This window comes from Balaenoptera acutorostrata, chromosome 16 (genome assembly GCF_949987535.1).
Source record: "Balaenoptera acutorostrata chromosome 16, mBalAcu1.1, whole genome shotgun sequence".
Lineage (NCBI taxonomy): Eukaryota > Metazoa > Chordata > Mammalia > Artiodactyla > Balaenopteridae > Balaenoptera > Balaenoptera acutorostrata.
The window spans coordinates 6,436,017-6,456,168 of record NC_080079.1 but is presented as its reverse complement, the minus strand read 5'-3'; the positions used below and the strand labels follow the sequence as shown (position 1 = coordinate 6,456,168).

Here is a 20,152-nt window from a genome sequence, read left to right as displayed (position 1 = left end):
TGATGAGAGAATGTTTTAGAAAGACATAAAAATAATCACTAATCTAGTAATTAAGTTTAATTAATTAATTCAAATCAACCAATATTTATTGAATGACTACAACATGCCAGGCTCTGTGCTTGGCACTTGGGTAGAACAGTGAATAAAATGCAAAGCCTTTGCTCAAGGAGCTTATAGTCACGTGATGTACGCCGATCAAAGGTTTATGCACTGCAAACTAGTATGTAAGGAGTAGCTACAAAACACTGATCAAATACGGTAGGCCACAAAGAGAACATCAATTTCTAAAATCAGAAAACCTACCTACCACGCTCTCTGGACATAGTGCAGCAATAGATTTTAGTAACATTGAAAAAATCACTTATAAGTTTAAACAGTAGTTTTTCAAATAACTCAGGTATTTTTGGAACTAAGCCGTCAATTCAAGAAGTTTGAAAAAATAATAGTGCCATTTTAAAAAGGAAAAAGAAAAACTTGAGAGGTATGAAAGAGAAGAATTTTTAAAAAGTAGAAATTGTTTATAAAATAAAGATTATTGAGAAATGTAAGAGCTACCTCTTAAACAAAAGTTACACAATAAAATGGACCAATTTTGTAAATCTCAGAGGAAAGAAAAAATCAGAAACCTGAAAGGATTCATAACAGTATAGAGCAAGTTTAAGCATGAAAAGAAAGTGGTACATTTGCATCTAAAATAGATTTGATCAAATCATTTAAATGGGTACTTTTTTAGAGAAAATTTAAACTATCAAAATCAACTCAAGAAGTAGAACATCCAAAATAACCAATATCCATACAAGAAATTAGAAAATTTATTAAAAGATCACCTCCAAAATAGGTTCTGTGGTTTGTCTGTTCTACCAATGAGCTTGTTCAGATTTTCTAGGTACTGATAATAACCTTGAACTTTTCCACAGCAGAGAGGAAGCTGGAAAGCTACAGAGGATAGCCTTATTGATAAAATCTGATAGAAAGAAAGCTATTTGTACGTCTTTATGTGAAGACATTTATGTATCTCTTCCATCCTAGCTAAGGGATCATGCCAGGAGGGTAAGGATGTCTAGATTAGGAAATTTCTTTTTTTTTTTTTTTTTTAAAGATTTTAATTAATTAATTAATTATGTATTTATTTTTGGCTGTGTTGGGTCTTCGTTTCTGTGTGAGGGCTTTCTCTAGTTGCGGCAAGCGGGGGCCACTCTTCATCGCGGTGCGCGGGCCTCTCACTATCGCAGCCTCTCTTGTTGCGGAGCACAGGCTCCAGACGCATAGGCTCAGTAGTTGTGGCTCACAGGCTTAGTTGCTCCGCGGCATGTGGGATCTTCCCAGACCAGGGCTCGAACCCGTGTCCCCTGCATTGGCAGGCAGATTCTCAACCACTGCGCCATCAGGGAAGCCCCCAGGACATTTCTTAATATAATAATTCCCATCAGTAGACTGAAGGTGAAAACTTGTGTGTGTGTAACTGGTCCTCTGTCTCTTTTTTTTATTTAAAAATTTTTTTCTTATAGCAATGACTTTTGAGGAGACGGGATCAATTATCTTAGAGGATGCCCTATGTTCTTGATCTGCTCAGTTGTCTCCTAGGTGTGAAGGAGGCATTTAACTTGTTCATTATTTCCAATAAAGTTAAAATTAGGTTTAAAGGCTTGATTGGATTCAGCTTAACATTTTTAGCAAGAGCACTTCAGAGCTGGTGTTGTGACTTCAGTTTGCCTCTGTCAGGCCTGTGATGCAGGTTGCCCCACAGTTGGTGATTCTAATTTTGATCCTTTGGTGAGGGTGTAACAGCTAAATCTTTCCTTTGTAAAGATATAGCTTCCCACTGCAATTAGAAAATAATCTATGGGTTAGAAATTCAGTACAGTGTGAATATCCTGTTCTCCATTAAACTTTCATCCAAAAATTTTAGCATCTACTATGATCCTTGCCTGAGTCAATTATTTAATTGGGACTTGCCAAAAAGTGATTTTCTAATTCCATGATTCCTCCTTTATTTTATTAGCTGTGTAGTCTTCTGTTAACAAGAGCTTCCCTCATCAACTGGGGATGGACTACATTGCATTCTATAAAGACAACATAAATGTTTAAGTACCACTATTTAGAGTAAGGAATTGGTTTAATAGTTATCTCTAATAGTGTCCAATGAGATTTATTTCTTTTTCTTTTTTAAATATCATCATGGACTGGTAGATGTTTTTAAATCCCAACATTTTACTCAATTACAGTGATTATTCATTTTTTGGAGGTATAATTCACATACCCTAAAATTCATTCTGCTACAATGTACAATTCATTAAAAATTATACGAACAGTCTATTTATCTCTTGTAAAAATAAAATACAGTGTGTGTGTGTGAAAAAAATATATATGAACAAAGTTGTGTAACCACCATCACTATATAAATCCAGAGGATTTTCATCAACACAGAAAGAAGCCCTATATTCATTAGCAGTCGCTTACCATCTCCTCCTTCCAGCTTGAGCGACCACTAACCTGCTAGTTCTGTCTCTATGGATTTGTCTATTCTGGACATTTCATATAAATGAAATCATACTATGTGGCCTTTTGTGTCTGGCTGCTTTTATTTAGCGTAATGTTTTAAGGTTCATCTACATTGTAGCATATATCAGTACTTCATTTCCTTTTTATGGCCAAATTATATTCCATTGTATGGATATACCACAATGTGTCTATTTCTCAGTTGATAGACACATACATTTTGTGTCAATGATTTTCATGGCTTTTCCACCCAAATTAGGATTTCTCTCTTAGGTTTAAGCCAGGGAGGGTAAATGTAGACCTGAGTGTGGAGACCGCACTCATAGCCAAATGCTTCTTCTGCTGTGTGTTGCAGTCTAATGCTTGCATGCTACGCAGGACACCTAGATGTTGTGAAATACCTCCGAAGACACGGTGCTTCTTGGGACACTAGAGACCTAGGAGGCTGTACAGCTCTGCACTGGGCTGCAGATGGAGGCCACTGCAATGTGATTGAGTGGATGATAAAGGACGGCTGTGAGGTACGGATTGCCCTTGTTAACTACACACGTACAGTTAAGAACCTAAATGCTGTTCCATAGGGTTTAGGACAAGCAGGGCCTTATGTGGATGTCTTTTGATTTGTTGAACCTAGAAATGCTGGAGAAAGTTCTCTGACTTATGAGCAAGAAAGTTCCTGAAGCCTTGGAAAAAAAAGATCATTATAGAATTGTTATGATAGTGAGGCTTCAGATTGTCATGGAGGTTCATCTCGTGTGGGGGAGAAAGAAACAGTGCTGAATCCAGAGCTGGACCTGATGCTTCTTCTACTTTGTTTATTCCTTTGTTCATTCCCTATGCCAACAAAGCTTGATGGTGCCTCTATAACACACCAGATAATGTCATAGGTGCTGGACGCACCAAGATGTTCAGAACTCTTACGGCCATAGTGCTGCTTATTGCTTTTAGAATTAGATTATTTTTATTCTTGGTTTGCTTTAAAGATTAGTCATTAAAAAAAACTTCCAAAGAGCAAACACTATATCAAGACTAGAGCATTCAAGCTCTCATGTCTTTGCTTTGAAGCAGGCATGCTGGTTTGCTTCTGGTTTCATGTCATCAGAAAGCACAAATTCTACTTGGCAAATAGAAGTAGTAGAGTTGTTTGGACTTCTACAGATATTTGAAGATGGGCAAATAGAATTAGCTCAATTAGGGTAACTGCTGATACCTTTGAAAACTTTAGTTCAAGATTTCAAAGAAGTTAAATAAAAATTTCAGGGCATGGAAATAAGGAATGATGAACAAAATTCTCTCCTAATTGTGATTGCCAGATGGTGTAGACTACTGAGGAGTTAAACTGATGACCTGGAAAATAAACTCGAATGGAGAAGAGTTATGTCTCCTGGAAGATGTCTGTAGATTTGTCCTAGTTTGTCTCTGAAGTGTGATTGAGCAAAAGCAAGGCTTAAGTTGTGGGATCTCACTGGTTCCTGCTGCTGCTTTTAGAGGGCTGAGAAGAGGGCCCCTTGAAGGAAGAGCCTCAATCAAGATAAATCCCTTTTATTACATTTCTTGTTTTGTTTTAGAGACACGCACAAAAGGTCAGAAGGACCAGCCTGTGTGCCTTGGTGGTTCGGGCCCACACCTGCCTTGGGTGGTAGTGACAGCCGCATTCCTCTTGTTTGGTTTATGATGAATTCTGCTCATGCTTTGGACCCAGTAAAAGTCTGTAGCTGAAAATGAAGTTTGACCTTTGCTGAAAGAAGGGCAGGTCTCTGCCATCAACATTTAAATACTGGAATTTTGGAAGTGTAGGCTCTCTGGTCTTTAGTTATGGACACACTCATTTGGGGTGAATTCCATCTTTTTCTGTAGCACTGGAACTCCATAAATGTGTCCACAAAAGATTTCTGTGTGGCTGGCAGGTGATGTCAACACGAGTCCCTCTCTGTTCTTGGCAGGTGATTGATCTGATGCTTTGGAAGACAGTGGGTTGGATCTGGGAGCAAAGTGGGGCATTGTCACCCTCTTCTCGAATCGAATGATCTATACTGAGAGCGAGTTATTTGCATGGGGAAGCATTTCTACATTTAATGAGCCATGTGACCTCAGGGAAGGTATTCGACTTCTCTGAGATTTGGTTTAAACACTTGTAAACCAAGAATAAAAATAGCTTACCCCTGTTTAACCCCTCAGGACCAAAAGAGAAAATGTGTGTGGAAGTGCATTGAAAATGCATAAAGTACCTTGTAGTACGAGGTGGTTATTTTATAATTATTTAAATATAATGGAGTTTGCTGCCCAAAGGTTATTTGTTATTTGCAAGAGGAAGAGCTGCACATCTTAACGGTGTTGGCAGTGGCTAATCTCATACACACAAATCACCTGCAAGGTCCTAAGCCCCTACTGGCAGTTCCTTGTTATTCCGGTCTGATGCTTCATACTAAAGCTGCAGATAGCTCTGAGTAATTCTTCTGTAAGTAATTCTTCTGAATTAGACCTGTGTGTGCATTCCATGCATCCGTCTGTGCACATGTGTATATGTCTACTTCAGAACCACTCTTCATGGGTGGATGAGGTCTTCGTTGGGATTGGAGGAGGCAGTATCTACATTTTATCATTCTAGAATATGTCTTAAAAAGCATGAAATTGAAGGATCTTAATGTCGGGCAGATTATTAGAAATGGCCCATCTTACTACCAGGCAAACTACATTTTGGACAAGGCATTAGGTTGGCTAACTTTTCAGACTGGATTTCATGTAAGAGATCTGGTTGCTTTGTATTTACTCCAGCTGTAGTTCTCCTGCTTAAAATGAATACCTATTGGTAAGGATCAGGGTGGGTGTTTATATTACTGTCTTGTTCCAGAAGGGATTTAAAGCCGCTTACAAAAGACACTTAAAAGTAAGCAGCAGATACTCTTTAAAAACCAGACGAGGAAAGTTAGGCACGAGAAAATAAGGCAGGGCTCACATGGGGCCAAGGAGAAGGCGATTTTGTTTCATTTTTCCGTCCCATCTTTTTTCCATTTGAACAAAATGTAAATGAAGATGCCAGTGGGTGGGGAGGGGCCTCCTGGGGCCTCTCAGCACCCTCTAAAGTGGTCCAAACACAGCTGCTCACTGTGTAAATGTGAATGAAATCAGCACAGTCCAATCAACTCTCACCAGGTCTAGAAAGACTGCTATCTAAATTGGGGGAATTTGGGCAAGTAGACGTTTCTTTATAAGTTTCTGATGAGTGATTTTCAGGAAAAGAAAAGTGGGCTAAGAGCCGCTCTCCCTGTGGCTCTCCAGGTGGACACCATGGACGCTGGCTCGGGGTGGACCCCGCTCATGAGAGTCTCTGCGGTCTCGGGGAACCAGAAGGTCGCCTCTCTGCTGATTGACGCAGGCGCGGATGTGAACATGAAAGACAAAGACGGGAAGACCCCTCTCATGGTACGCCTTGCTCCACACAGCAGCCTGGCTTGACAGGCGGAATTAAGGTCAGAGCTGCCCCTGTGGCAGAAATTCTTGCCGGTGCGGCTACATAAGAGCATGGGGTTTTGGTTGCGTGTGTATTCCCTATCGGCCTGTGATTAGGATATGGCAATGTCACCGTAGCATTCTTTTGGGGGTGGGTGGGGGGGGTCACTCTAGTATTTTTGTTGTCTTTTGACAACTTTCTTGAAGGATTACCCACCCCAGTCCCTGGGGCCATTTTAGGATAAAAACAAAGAAGTGCTATTCTCTGTCCTGGTTTGGCCTAGGACTTGTCAGGTCATCCTACATGGAGAAAAGCAGATTTCCTTTCCTCTTCCCTTGCAGTTGCCATCGCTGTGCAGCGGGGCACACGCACCTATCCTGCAAAGCCACAGCGGCCCCAGACAGCTCTGACTCGTGAGCATGCTGCTGGTGGGCGTCCTGGACCTGTCCCACCAGACACCCCCTTCCGCTCACCCCCGCTGTTTGTCTTCTAGGTGGCCGTGTTGAATAACCATGAAGAATTAGTCCAGTTACTTCTCGACAAAGGGGCAGACGCAAGTGTGAAAAATGAGGTATGTAGCTCCATCCCCATCTAAGGATTTTTCCTGGCGAGGAGGAGAGAACATAGATACAAAAGAATTTTTCTTGTTTTCTCTTTCAGTTTGGCAAAGGTGTCCTAGAAATGGCCAGAGTTTTTGACAGAAAGGTTGGGATGTTCTTTCTGCCCTTTGAGGCTCATTTTGCAGCACTTAAAAAAAAAAACAAAACAAAAAAACCCAAACCTTGGATTACATGCACCTGTTTTTGTTTATCTAGAATGTCGTCTCCTTATTAGAAGAAATGAAAAAAAAGCAAATGCCGAAGAAGTCATCTGTTCGCTGACCGCGGGGCACCTCTTACCTCCCTCCGAAAGCCAAGTGAAACGAAGCAAAACGGGACTTGAACTAGAGAGATGAAATTCTGCATCTTTGAGGGCTATACATTTGATTAATTATTTAGTGAAGATTCACAGTACTTTTGTAACATACAACTGTTCTCAGTTTGAAATACATCCTTTTACCTAAGTATGCGTGGCGGTGGTGTCATCATCGGGCGTCTGCAGAACGGGGATATTTTCTTGTGCTCGGGCCTTTTGGAGTTAGACGTGAAGCAAAATATTTATGTCCCGGAGCTGCACAAACATACACGGGTCTCCCACTTCCCGCTCCTGCCCTCCAAGCTGTCCTCCGAGCCACTCCAGGACCTGGTGGAAATTCCTTCTCCCATGTGTTTTTAATTATGTCCTTCCTTCCCAACCTAAGGCCTTCCAGGCCGTGTGGTCAGGCTGGTGCTCCCTCCTGAGAGACGCTCCTCCTGAAAGCCCAGGAGGCCATGTGAAGAGTTTTCTGCTCAGCCGTTGGCCTCACATCAAAGCACAAGATACATATTTCAAGACTCCGATTCTGCTCCATTAGAGCAGTGCTTTTAGAACAGACCTGTCTGAGGACGTGTTTGCATACACTCAGGCCCTGACAGTGAAAGAGCCGGCCTGCTGGCCTGTTGACAACTTTGCCGAAGAGGAGTCTATTATTACATCGAGTCCTCAGAGCAGAAAGGGTTTTGATACTGATCACTCAGTTCTAAGACAAGTAGGAATGAACAGGTCTGCTGGTTGGGAGCTCAGACACAAACGTGTTGGGGCTTTAATTTGGCAGATGCACTTAGAAATCAGCAAAGAGGGGAGCGCGCCAACTGCATGCATTTCGCGTCTCCAGAGACAAGCTGGTTAACTTGACCCCAGGAGAAGACCAGCTACAGAGGTCTGCACGGGACTGGAATTGTCTCTGCAGGGAAAGAGCATTTAAAAGGTTATTAAAGTGCCAAAGCTCTGGGGGAAGGGCATAGAGAAAAAAACACACCATCAGTTTTTTGATGTTGGCAATTCTCAGCTCTATTCCATACAGCTTATGGACTGTCCACCTTAGGACCTGGATCTGTGGATCATACGCAGTCCTCTCCTTAGATATTTCACTAGCGTTTTACCTTTTGTACAAATGCTTATTCCTTTAGATTTGCTGGACTAGATTTAAAAAAATCTCTCTAAAAATCAGAGCATCGTCACGGCGTTCCAAGGCTCCTTTTCCCCCACCATGATCAATGTTGACTTTCACCTCCACTTCATTCCTTGGTCTGTTGTGTATAATATTCATGACCTATGGGAAGAGGGCACACCCCTTCTTGTGGAGGTCAACCTTGGCCATATAATGGGGCTGACTTTGGTCAATGAAACGTGAGTGCAAGTGGCTCCTGTCCCTCCGAGAGGAAGCTTTAAGAATCCCCAGGTCCCTCTTGCCTCTGCCACAAGACCAGCCGTGATTTGGATGGTGGCTAGCTACTCCATCAGCCCAGGGTCCTGAGACAAGAGCCAGAGCTCCCCCAGGATGGACATGACACGTGAGTGAGAAATAGCCCTTTCATGTCATAAGTCGCTGAAATTTAAGAGTGGCTTGTCATCGCAGTGTAACTTAGCCAAAAATGACTGCTTGTAAGGTCCTAGCTTGTATCTGTGAATTTAATTTTCCACTGAAGCACCTCTCAAGTCCTTTGGTTTCCAGTCTTATTTTATTCAGACTTTAAATTTTTATCTATCTACCTACCTTTCTACCTATCTATCTATATTTCAGACTTTTTAAAATTCAGGAATGGATGTTGAATTTTATCAAATGTCTTTTGTAGCATCTCTGGTTATCATAATATGGCCTATTTCCCTACAAGCTATTAATTTGCTGACTTGGATTACTAGATTTTAAAATATTGAACCATCCTTATATTCCTGAGGTGATCTCATTGGGTTACAGTGGGCTGCTGAGTTCTATATGCTCAAGTGCTATGTGTTTGCTTTTTAATATTTTTCCTTAATAAGATTAGATTGTGGTTTATCTTGTGTTTTGAATTTTCCCAAGGAAGCAACCCATGCTTTTATTAGCTTCATTTTTCCCAAGTAATTTATACTTTTTATTTCTGAATTGGAATTCCCTCTGGATTGGAATCTCTCGGGAAAGGGCATGAGCAATGCATTGTCCCAAGCATCCCAGGTGAGTGCTTATAATTCAAGGAGTCTGAGAAACATGGCTGTAGAGTGTGTTATCACAAATGGTTCCATTTGCTATTTGCTAGATAATCTGCTATTCAGCTTTGACTCAAGAGTCATTGCATTTCTAGGGCATAGATTGTTTTTCTACTTTCAGTGCATTATTTTATATATATATATATAATCAATGGAGCTACATTATTAACTATGAGGTCTTCTATGTACTTATTTTTTGCCTGCTTGGTTTGTCATGGGTAGAGGGTGGTAAGAATAAGGACACCTGTTACCATTCTGTAAATCTATTTTTCTCGGTATTTACTGCAGTTCTTTATGAAATTGGATGCTGGTTAAAAAAAAATTTGTAATACATTCCCATTGCAATTAGATTTTTATTCTGGATATGCCTGATGTAAATGTTTCTAATCCTGCTTGCTTTCTTTTTGAATCTCTCTCTTCTATAAATAAGGTGAGTTTAAAAAATTTATTTGATAGGTTATGTATCACATCGTTCAAAGAAGTATTAGGTTCCCGCCCGTCCCACAGTGTGTGTGAAAAGGCATAAAGGCAACTTCTTCCATCCTTGTCCCATCACCTGACTGGCTCATGTGGACTGCAGCATGCATCCCCCGACCCTACAGCTCACCATCCTTCTCAGTTTCTTAGGCATCTATAAATGAATGCGAATATAGATACATTTTTCTACATGAGTTCCCCTCCCCCCCATTTTGGTAACATGCTCAGTAATGAATGAGACACATCTTTATATTAACCTGTATACCATTTATTGGATATAATATGCGTAACATTGACTTTTTTCTATGGAAAAGCAGGTTGTATTACCTGTAGACCCCCAATATGAGAAATGTGTACAAAGGTAACAGACCGTAACATAAAAAGGTATGTGAAAAAAATTAGCAAACCAAAGCATGATAAATGGATGAAGCACTATAAAAATGAATGTACTGGTTTAGTAGCTGTAACTTTGTACTGTGCTGAATAGCCTGTAGCCAAGTTTTACAGAGTTATACTTATGTGCCACACACATTCAAACAGTGCACCTTCCTTAAAACCTCCCCACTTGACCTGATAGATGGTACAAGAGCGCAATGAACTCTGACGCTACTTGTTCTCCTTGGACTCTTAGAGGGTTTTCTCTTTCTAGTTTGATGTATTTTTTCTATCACTGTCCTTCCTACTTAAGTACTTGCTTATATAGGCCATGAACATAGACATCATTCCACTTCTTTGTAAAACTAAAATGATCACATGAGATTTATCATTTTTTCTGGACTTACAGTGTGCCAAATTGAGAACTAAAAAATTATCTTATGGAAGGAGAATCACAGGGAGAATAAAGGACGTGTTTTTTGGAGATGATGTGGAAACATCAGGGTTGGTTACAGAGTATTGAGCCTGGAAGAGCCAAATCACATTGAGAATTCCTTTGTGTGTTAAATCTTATGGCTATCACGATCCATTATTGAATATTATGACGATTTTATACGCAGTGTTTCTTCTCCTGATTTTTCTCGTATAGAACAGGCTCTTAACGGCTGGATTCTAAGCCACCCACTGCTGTCCCAAAAGTAAAGAGGGGGTTTTCTTTAAGAAAGGCAGGGAAACAGTTTATTCACGTGCAGGTAAATGGCTTCTGGAAGCATCACTGCACAGAAATGGTTCTCAGCCTGGGGCTCACGAATCTTTCTTAGCTTGTTGTTACTGGTGTGACTATCAGAGTTTTCAAATAGGTTTAAAAGAAAGAGATGTCAATGGGGACTGTAGAGTGAGTCAAGAGAATTTTGTAATTAGAGGTGAACTGATTTTCTATGGCCAACTCCCCCTTCTGATAGATAGAAGTCTTTAGCATCCCTCCTGGGGGAGGGACGCTGCTGGAGTCCGGGCTGGCGCGGGAGCCGGTACGGCTGCTCCAGGCTGCGGTGCTGGCGAGGGCTGGGCTTTGGGTGTACGATGGGTGGACTTGTGGGGCAACCACCACCCTGGCTGACCTGAAGTAGCTAAAAACGCAGAGATCTGTCAGAGATTGGAGAGGCCTCGGTGCTGGGTTGGGCCTGGGGAAGGAACTGGTGTCTGGGTGATAAGGAGTGGCCAAGGGACGTATTAGCCTAGGCTGCCTGTGTCCAGATGATGTGTTCATGGCCTGCTCGTGAGTTGTGGGAAGAAGGGATGGCAGCTGCCAGCCAGCCATCGTGCGGGGGACCCACAGCCTGAGTCACCCCTGGGGGTCAGCATCGGTACCGGGAGACTTCCGGGTGTGACGTTTATCTGGGTTACTTGTGTTTGGTTGGGGTCAGTTTGCTAACAGTGAGGAAGGATCTCCAGACCGAGTCTGCCCTGGGCTTCCTGCTCCCTGCACACCTCGGGGAGCCCTCCCGAGCAAACGTTTTAAATGAAATAAGCCTCATGCTGAAAGCCTGCGAGGGGTCAGGTTGCTGCCCCAGGCATCGTGCCCTCTTGGGTGTCGGGGTCTCAATGGCTCAGAGTGCTTTGTAAACAGCAGTGGAGCGATGGCAGGGAGATGCTTGAGAATTCCCGCCGGGCCAGCACCAGGGTCTGTTTAGCACCACGGAGATCACAGGCTCCTAAGAACGGTCCGCCACAGAGCAGAGTTCGAGATGTTCTGCTCTTAGGGGTTACGCTGATGTGTCGTATTGATTTGTCGGAACGATGGGCTCTGGTTCCAGGCTAAGAATTCCTAATAAAGTTAAGAAGGCATAAAATTGTCCCCTTTGAGACTAGTCAGGAGTATTTATTCTCATGTAGTTTAATTTGTTGCTCTTGTGGTTTTTTGTGATGTCATCCCACATGTGTAAGCTGGAAAAATTCACACTGGGAAGTGTAATCTCTATGTGCATATTTTGACAATGGAAAATGTTATGTATTGTTTCTCTTGGTTGCTACACATCTGATTCCATGTGTCAGGAAAACAAAGTTACACAAAATTTCAGGCGATAAACTTTTCAGTAGAATGCCTGGAAGATTAGCCATCTACTTCCCAGTAAAGTGGGGTCATACAACCTACAACTCTCATAAGATGGAGGAAGGAAAGTGACTACCCTTAGGGCCTGCTCTGTGTCGAGGCATGCTGACTTTCTCAGCGAGGGCCTTCTAAGCCCCCATCAACTCTATTATTCATGCCTATACAATTAAAAAAATATTAAAAATAGACTGCCATTGAAATATAAGCATTAACTTTTGTTTCTATCATCTATGAGGATATAAAAAGGGGGAAGAATAGCTTCCCCCCCCAAACAACCTGGCTATTTGTTACTTTCCTAAGTTATATTAAAATGAAAGTTATTGTTTAATATGCTTCATTTGATAAATATTGCATTTGGAAGTATTGTTCCTCTAATAATATTATCTGTGTATTGTAAGGGGATATTAGGTTTAACTATGTTCTTTTCCAGAAATAAATTGCATGGCTCTATAGAAGCACTTAGTACTATAGAGAGATAAGAATGTGTCATCAGCCGTGGCCCCTAAGTGGCCATTGATGATGAGATGTAAGATCACAGCATTAATCTCCTTTAATATCAAACTATTCCTGGTTCTCTGAAATAGAAGCATAGGAACTATAATTAAGGACAGACAAAAAAAAAAAAAAAGTTCACATCCTCTTCCTTGCACTAGGAGAAGGGGCTACAATGCCAGATCCAAGGATTTGGGCATCTACAAAGACAATACCCACATAATGCACCATAAAAATTCTGTAAACTTTTCAACAGCATATGTTTTGGCCTTAGTATAGTTACCAAATATAATACCAGTTATAGTAATTCTGTATGTACTCATCAGCAGTAATAGTTTCTAACATGGCTTTATAGTTTTAAGAAATTAATAAATGTATAATGAACAGTTGCATGCTATAAGAGTTGGAATGTATTAGAGCCGAGTTCCCTTTTGTGTGTGTGCGTGAGACATGGATTTATTGAGTTTATCCATGATCGTGAATACTATGTTCCCTGGATACGGTGGGAACACGCAGAGAGTTAAATGCACTCTTGTTTCTGGAAGGCAAACCAAGATTCTTGGTACGTTTTGTCTTTCTGCTTCAAGGCATAGAAAAACCACTGAAATGACCCCAGATGACGTCCCTGTCATAAAACAGAGTGGATTATGGAACTGCTGTCAATTGCCTTCTAATGTGAAAACCAGTCGCATATGACCCCACTAGAAGACAGACAGAGGCATAATGGCATTTTTACCTTGTCTGAGTCATTTTGTCATTTTCATGCCATCAGATACAAGCATCTTCAAGATCTCCTTTTGGAAATGGCTCCCCAGTCAGACCTCTAAAGGGTGGGAGGCTGATGAAGCTGCTGCCCAAGACTGCACTTCGTGAATCCTGAGGATGAGGACTTTGTTTCCTTCGCCCATTTCTGTGATGCTCAGCAGGTAAGTTGTAAGTGCTTAGGAAACAGATTCAGACTCTGTGCCAAAAACATCTTTCAAAGATTTCCTCAGCCAAGTTGGGAAAATAAGATGCCCCAAAGAGAACTTACTAGTAACTTAGGGTTCTTTGTCCAACATGTACTAACAAGGATAGCAGACCATAACCTGTCCCAGTGAACACAGCGTTCCATTTGGTTGTAGTTTTTGCAAGCATAGGGATTCTGGCTAATTTTTAATAAGTTGAACCTTGCAGTAAAAGGAGATTTTTTATCTACAGAATTGAGTCACTAGATCTGGTTACTGGTTCACATCTGAAAATAGTTATACTCTGTGGAAAGCCTCATCTATCTGTCGGAACGCAGAATCATTGTATTACAGTCAAGAACACAAGGTGGTAATTTGTTTAGCTCCAAACAGTACAGGGAGATGGAGGGTTGCAGTGCTTGGGCAGTAGCTGTCTTTGTAGAAACACACCACCTTTCCCTATCTAAATAAGGTGCGGATGCCAGCACTCCTTAAAGGGCAGCCAGGGAAAGAAGTTCTTGGTGTTTCTATAAAGCAAACTTCTCTGCCTGCTCTCCAAAGGCGCTCAGGGCTGGTGAGCTCAAGGGTCAAGTTTCTGCCTGGCCTCGTGTTCCAGTCTCTATACGGGTGTGGCCACACCTTAAAATTCCTTTCCGCAACCCAGGTTCTCTCCAAAGCTTCCCAGCCAGAAGCCAGGTCCTTCCCTGTTACCCTGGAGCTTCAAGGGATAATAACCCTGGTGGGCCAGACTGTCAGCTGTGACAGGGCCCAGGTTATCCCTGCAAGCCAAGTGTAGGCTGGACCAGAAGCCAGGCTCTGGCCTGAGAGCAGGGGTTCCAGAAAATCACTCGAGGTCCTACCTGGGGTCTCTTGAGCTGTGTCTGGTACCATAACCATAGCCATGGGTAGCTGGGGAACTGCTGTCCAATAAAGCCTCCTTCAAAAAGTAAACATCCTGTCCAGAATCCCAGAAAGCATGATATTTCAAGTTCACTAAACTATTAAAAGCACAAGAAGCCTTCCTTCCATGGAAAACTCAGTGATGGTTTAAAAAAAAACAACAAAAAAAAACCACGCCCACTACAGCGCACTGCACTGTAGCAAGCATTCTGCATAAATTAATAATTTACAAGTACCTGAGCAAGTAAAAGTATACAGAGCACCATAGCACAGCACAGCACCGACGGCAGTAGCTCAAAGTTCTTCAAATCATGGTGTTTGAAACATTAAAAAAAATTCTAAAAGTTGGTACAAAAAATAACTCCAACTGGAGTTGAGAGAGAGATAGTGCAAACTTCTGTCTTCATTGTTGAACAACGGTGTTGGCTTGCTTCTCACTTTGCATAGGCGATGTGGGTGGCTCTGGGCACTTGATGGGGCTGTTTGGAAGCAGGTCTGCAGGAAGAGCAACCAGAGAGGAGAAAACAAAACAACTGTAGTTAGAGGCCCTGCCAGTGATTTCTGCAGACACAGACGCCCGGGTTGGAGATGCCTTTTCTTGCACTGTGATGTGCTTCCAGGATCAGACCCCACCCCCTGCCCTGGGGGCTGGAGACCCCTCTTGCTTTCAGCAGGAATTGCAGGTCCCAGAAGGGATCTCGCTGAGAGCTGCAGCATCTTCAGCCGTTTATGACCCTTTCCAAAGCTACTGCTCCCGTCCATCCACGGGAGAAGAGTGACATTCAACAGAAAAATGGTGCAAGCTACAAAGGTGAGCCTCACGTGTAACTTTAAATTTTGTAGCAGTCTTAAGTAAAAATAGATAAAACTAACTTTAGTCATATGTTTCACTTAACCCACTCTATCCAGAGTAATAGTATTTCAATGTGTCACCAACATACAGAATTATTAATGAGATATTTGACATGTTGGGGGTACTGACTCTTCAAAATCCAGTGTGGGGAATTTCCTGGTGGTCCAGTGGTTAGGACTCCGTCCTTCCACTACCGGGGACATGGGGTCGATCCCTGGTTGGGGAACTTCGATCCCTGGTTGGGGAACTAAGATCCCGCACACTGCGAGGTGTGGCCAATTAAAAAAAAAAAAAATCCAGCGTGTATTTGCATTGCCGGCATATCTTATCTTCCACCAGCCACAGTGTGCCCAGCAGCTACTGTATTAGTGCAGCTCCAGAGCGCAAAGCTGGGCCTGTGGGATCCCTTGGAAACGAACATACAGAGGATTCTCCTTCCAGGAGGAGACCAAAACCAGCTCGCACTGATGTCAGCAACTGGCAGACATAAGCAACTGGCCACTGCTTGAGGTCATTTAAAAAGAGAGCCTTCCCCAGAAGATCTAAACAGATATTTCTCCAAAGAAGACACACAGATGGCCAAAAAGCACATGACAAGATGCTCAACATCACTAATTATCAGAGCAACGAGGTATCACCTCACACTGGTCAGAATGGCCATCACCAAAAAAATCTACAAACAAATGCTGGAGAGGGTGTGGAGAAAAGGGAACCCTCCTACACTGTTGGTAGGAGTGTAAATTGGTGCAGCCACTATGGAGAACAGTATGGAGGTTCCTTAAAAAACTAAAAACAGAGTTGCCATAGGATCTAGCAATCCCACTCCTGGTCATATGTCTATCTGGAGAAAACCATAATTCGAAAATATACATGCACCCCAATGTTCATTGCAGCACTATTCACAACAGCCAAGACATGGAAGCAGCCTACATGTCCGTCGACACAGGAATGGATAAAGAAGATGTGGTATATACACAATGGAATACTACTCAGCCATAAAAAAGCATGAAATAATGCCATTTGCAGCCACATGGATGGACCTACAGATTATCATACTAAGCGAAGTAAGCCAAAGACAAATATCATCTGATATCAATTACGTGTGGCATCTAAAATATGGCCCAAATGAACTTATCTACAAAACCAAAAAGACTCACAGAGAACAGACTTGTGGTTTCCAAGAGGGAGGGAGGGTGGGAGAGAGAAGGGGGAGTTTGGGGTTAGCAGATACAAACTATTATATGTAGAATGGATAAACAAACAACAAGGTCCTACTGTATAGCACAGGGAACTATATTCAATATCCTATGATAAACCACAATGGAAAGAATATATGTGTAACTGAATCATTTTGCTGTACAGCAGAAATTAACAAACATTGTAAATCAACTATACTTAAATAGGGGATGATAGAGAAGATGGCGGAAGAGTAAGACGCGGAGATCACATTCCTTCCCACAGATACAGTAGAAATACACCTACACGTGGAACTGCTCCTACAGTACACCCACTGAACGCTGGCAGAAAACGTCCGACCTCCAAAAAGGCAAGAAACTCCCCCCGTACTTGGGTAGGGCAAAAGAAAAAAGAAATAAAAGAGACAAAAGAATAGGGACGGCACCTGCACCAGTGGGAGGGAGCCGTGAAGGAGGAAAGGTTTCCACGCACTAGGAGCCCCTTCGCGGGCGGAGACTGCGGGGGGCGGAGGGGGGAAGCTTCAGAGCCACGGAGGAGAGCGCAGCCACAGAGGTGCGGAGGGCAAAGCGGAGAGACTCCCGCACAGAGGCTCGGCGCCGAGCAGCACTCACCAGCCCGAGAGGCTTGTCTGCTCCCCCGCCGGGGCGGGCGGGGCTGGGAGCTGAGGCTCGGGCTTCGGTCGGATCGCAGGGAGAGGACTGGGGCTGGCGGCGTGAACACAGCCTGAAGGGGTTAGCGCACCACAGCTAGCCGGGAGGGAGTCCGGGAAAAAGTCTGCAGCTGCCGAAGAGGCAAGAGACTTTTTCTTGCCTCTTTGTTTCGCGGCGGGCAAGGAGAGGGGATTCAGAGCGCCGCCTAAACGAACTCCAGAGAAGGGCGCGAGCCGCGGCTATCAGCGCGGATCCCACAGCAACAGGGGCGCAGAGGGAAAATCGGAGAGACTCCCGCACAGAGGCTCGGCGCCGAGCGGTGCTCACCAGCCCGAGAGGCTTGTCTGCTCCCCCGCCGGGGCGGGCGGGGCTGGGAGCTGAGGCTCGGCTTCAGTCGGATCGCAGGGAGAGGACTGGGGCTGGCGGCGTGAACACAGCCTGAAGGGGTTAGCGCACCACAGCTAGCCGGGAGGGAGACCGGGAAAAGGTCTGCAGCTGCCGAAGAGGCAAGAGACTTTTTCTTGCCTCTTTGTTTCGCTGCGCGCAAGGAGAGGGGATTCAGAGCGCCGCCTAAACGAACTCCAGAGAAGGGCGCGAGCCGCGGCGATCAGCGCGGACCCCAGAGACGGGCGTGAGACGCTGGGGCTGCTGCTGCCGCCTCCAAAAAGCCTGTGTGTGAGCACAGGTCACTCTCCACACCGCCCCTCCCGGGAGCCTGTGCAGCCCGCCACTGCCAGGGTCCCGGGATCCGGGGACAACATCCCCGGGAGAACGCACTGCGCGCCTCGAGCTGGTGCAACGTCACGCCGGCCTCGGCCGCCGCAGGCTCGCCCCGCCTCCTCCGTACCCCTCCCTCCCCGCGGCCTGGGTGAGCCAGAGCCCCCGAAGCAGCTGCTCCTTTAACCCCGTCCTGTCTGGGCGGGGAACAGACGCCCTCAGGCGACCTACACGCAGAGGCGGGTCCAAATCCAAAGCTGAACCCCAGGAGCTGTGCGAGCAGAGAAGAGAAGGGGAAATCTCTCCCAGCAGCCTCAGGAGCAGCGGATTAAAGCTCCACAAACAACTTGATGTACCTGCATCTGTGGAATACCTGAATAGACAACGAATCATCCCAAATTCAGGAGGTGGACTCTGGGAGCAGGAGATATTAATTTTTCCCCTTTTCCTTTTTTTTTTGTGAGTGTATATGTATATGCTTCTGGGTGAGATTTTGTCTGTATAGCTTTGCCTTACAAATAGCTTTATTTTACTTCACTATATTATAGCCTCTTTCTTTCTTTCTTTCTATTTTTTCTCCCTTTTACTCTGAGCTGTGTGGACGAAAGGCTCTTGGTGCTCCAGCCAGGCATCAGGGCCGTGCCTCTGAGGTGGGAGAGCCAACTTCAGAACACTGGTCCACAAGAGACCTCCCAGCTCCACGTAATACCAAACGGCAAAAATCTCCCAGAGATCTCCATCTCAACATCAAGACCCAGCTTCACTCGACGACCAGCAAGCTACAGTGCTGGACACCCTATGCCAAACAACTAGCTAGACAGGAACACAACCCCATCCATTAGCAGAGAGGCTGCCTAAAATCAAAATAAGGCCACAGACACCCCAAAATACACCACCAGACGTGGACGTGCCCACCAGAAAGACAAGATGTAGCCTCATCCACCAGAACTCAGGCACTAGTTCCCTCCACCAGGAGGCCTACACAACCCACTGAACCAACCTTAGCCACTGGGGACAGATACCAAAAACAACGGGAACTACGAACCTGCAGCCTGTGAAAAGGAGACCCCAAACACAGTAAGACAGGCAAAATGAGACGACAGAAAAACACACAGCAGATGAAGGAGCAGGCTCAAAACACACTGGACTTAACAAATGAAGAGGAAATAGGTAGTCTACCTGAAAAAGAATTCAGAATAATGATAGTAAGGATGATCCAAAATCTTGGAAATAGAATAGACAAAATGCAAGAAACATTTAACAAGGATGTAGAAGAACTAAAGAGGAACCAAGCAATGATGAAAAACACAATAAATGAAATTAAAAATACTCTAGATGGGATCAATAGTAGAATAACTGAGGCAGAAGAAAGGATAAGTGACCTGGAAGATAAAATGGTGGAAATAACTACTACAGAGCAGGATAAAGAAAAAAGAATGAAAAGAACTGAGGACAGTCTCAGGGACCTCTGGGACAACATTAAACGTGCCAACATTCGAATTATAGGGGTACCAGAAGAAGAAGAGAAAAAGAAAGGGACTGAGAAAATTTTTGAAGAGATTATAGTTGAAAACTTCCCTAATATGGGAAAGGAAATAGTTAATCAAGTCCTGGAAGCACAGAGAGTCCCATACAGGATAAACCCAAGGAGGAACACGCCAAGACACATATTAATCAAACTGTCAAAAATTAAATATAAGGAAAACATATTAAAGGCAGCAAGGGAAAAAAAACAAATAACACACAAGGGAATCCCCATAAGGTTAACATCTGATCTCTCAGCAGAAACTCTGCAAGCCAGAAGGGAGTGGCAGGATATACTTAAAGTCATGAAGGAGAAAAACCTACAACCAAGATTACTCTACCCAGCAAGGATCTCATTCAGATTCGATGGAGAAATTAAAACCTTTACAGACAAGCAAAAGCTGAGAGAGTTCAGCACCACCAAACCAGCTTTACAACAAATGCTAAAGGAAATTCTCTAGGCAAGAAACACAAGAGAAGGAAAACACCTACAATAACAAACCCAATACATTTAAGAAAATGGGAATAGGAACATACATATCGATAATTACCTTGAATGTAAATGGATTAAATGCTCCCACCAAAAGACACAGGCTGGCTGAATGGATACAAAAACAAGACCCATACATATGCTGTCTACAAGAGACCCACTTCAGACCTAGGGACACATACAGACTGAAAGTGAGGGGATGGAAAAAGATATTCCATGCAAATGGAAATCAAAAGAAAGCTGGAGTAGCAATTCTCATATCAGACAAAATAGACTTTAAAATAAAGACTATTACAAGAGACAAAGAAGGACACTATATAATGATCAAGGGATCGATCCAAGAGGAAGGTATAACAATTGTAAAT

At 43.5% G+C, this 20,152-nt stretch overlaps 2 protein-coding genes across 3 annotated transcripts in view; one reads left to right on the top strand and one right to left on the bottom strand.

Moving 5' to 3' along the window:
* Positions 1-7,013, top strand: part of FANK1 (fibronectin type III and ankyrin repeat domains 1) — a 151,680-nt gene extending 144,667 nt beyond the window's left edge. The window contains exons 7-11 of the mRNA XM_007173292.2: positions 2,855-3,020; positions 5,779-5,922; positions 6,444-6,521; positions 6,611-6,655; positions 6,766-7,013. Of these exons, the coding sequence (XP_007173354.2) occupies positions 2,855-3,020; positions 5,779-5,922; positions 6,444-6,521; positions 6,611-6,655; positions 6,766-6,831 (499 nt within the window). The 3' untranslated portion in view covers positions 6,832-7,013. The remainder of the gene's footprint in view (positions 1-2,854; positions 3,021-5,778; positions 5,923-6,443; positions 6,522-6,610; positions 6,656-6,765) is intronic.
* Positions 7,014-9,778: 2,765 nt separating this feature from the next.
* Positions 9,779-20,152, bottom strand: part of ADAM12 (ADAM metallopeptidase domain 12) — a 402,635-nt gene continuing 392,261 nt past the window's right edge. The window contains exon 22 of one of the 2 annotated variants that reach the window (XM_057530791.1): positions 9,779-14,851. In XM_057530791.1, coding sequence (XP_057386774.1) covers positions 14,666-14,851 — 186 coding nt within the window. In that variant the 3' untranslated portion in view covers positions 9,779-14,665. The remainder of the gene's footprint in view (positions 14,852-20,152) is intronic. The other variant, XM_057530792.1, reaches the window with a different exon arrangement.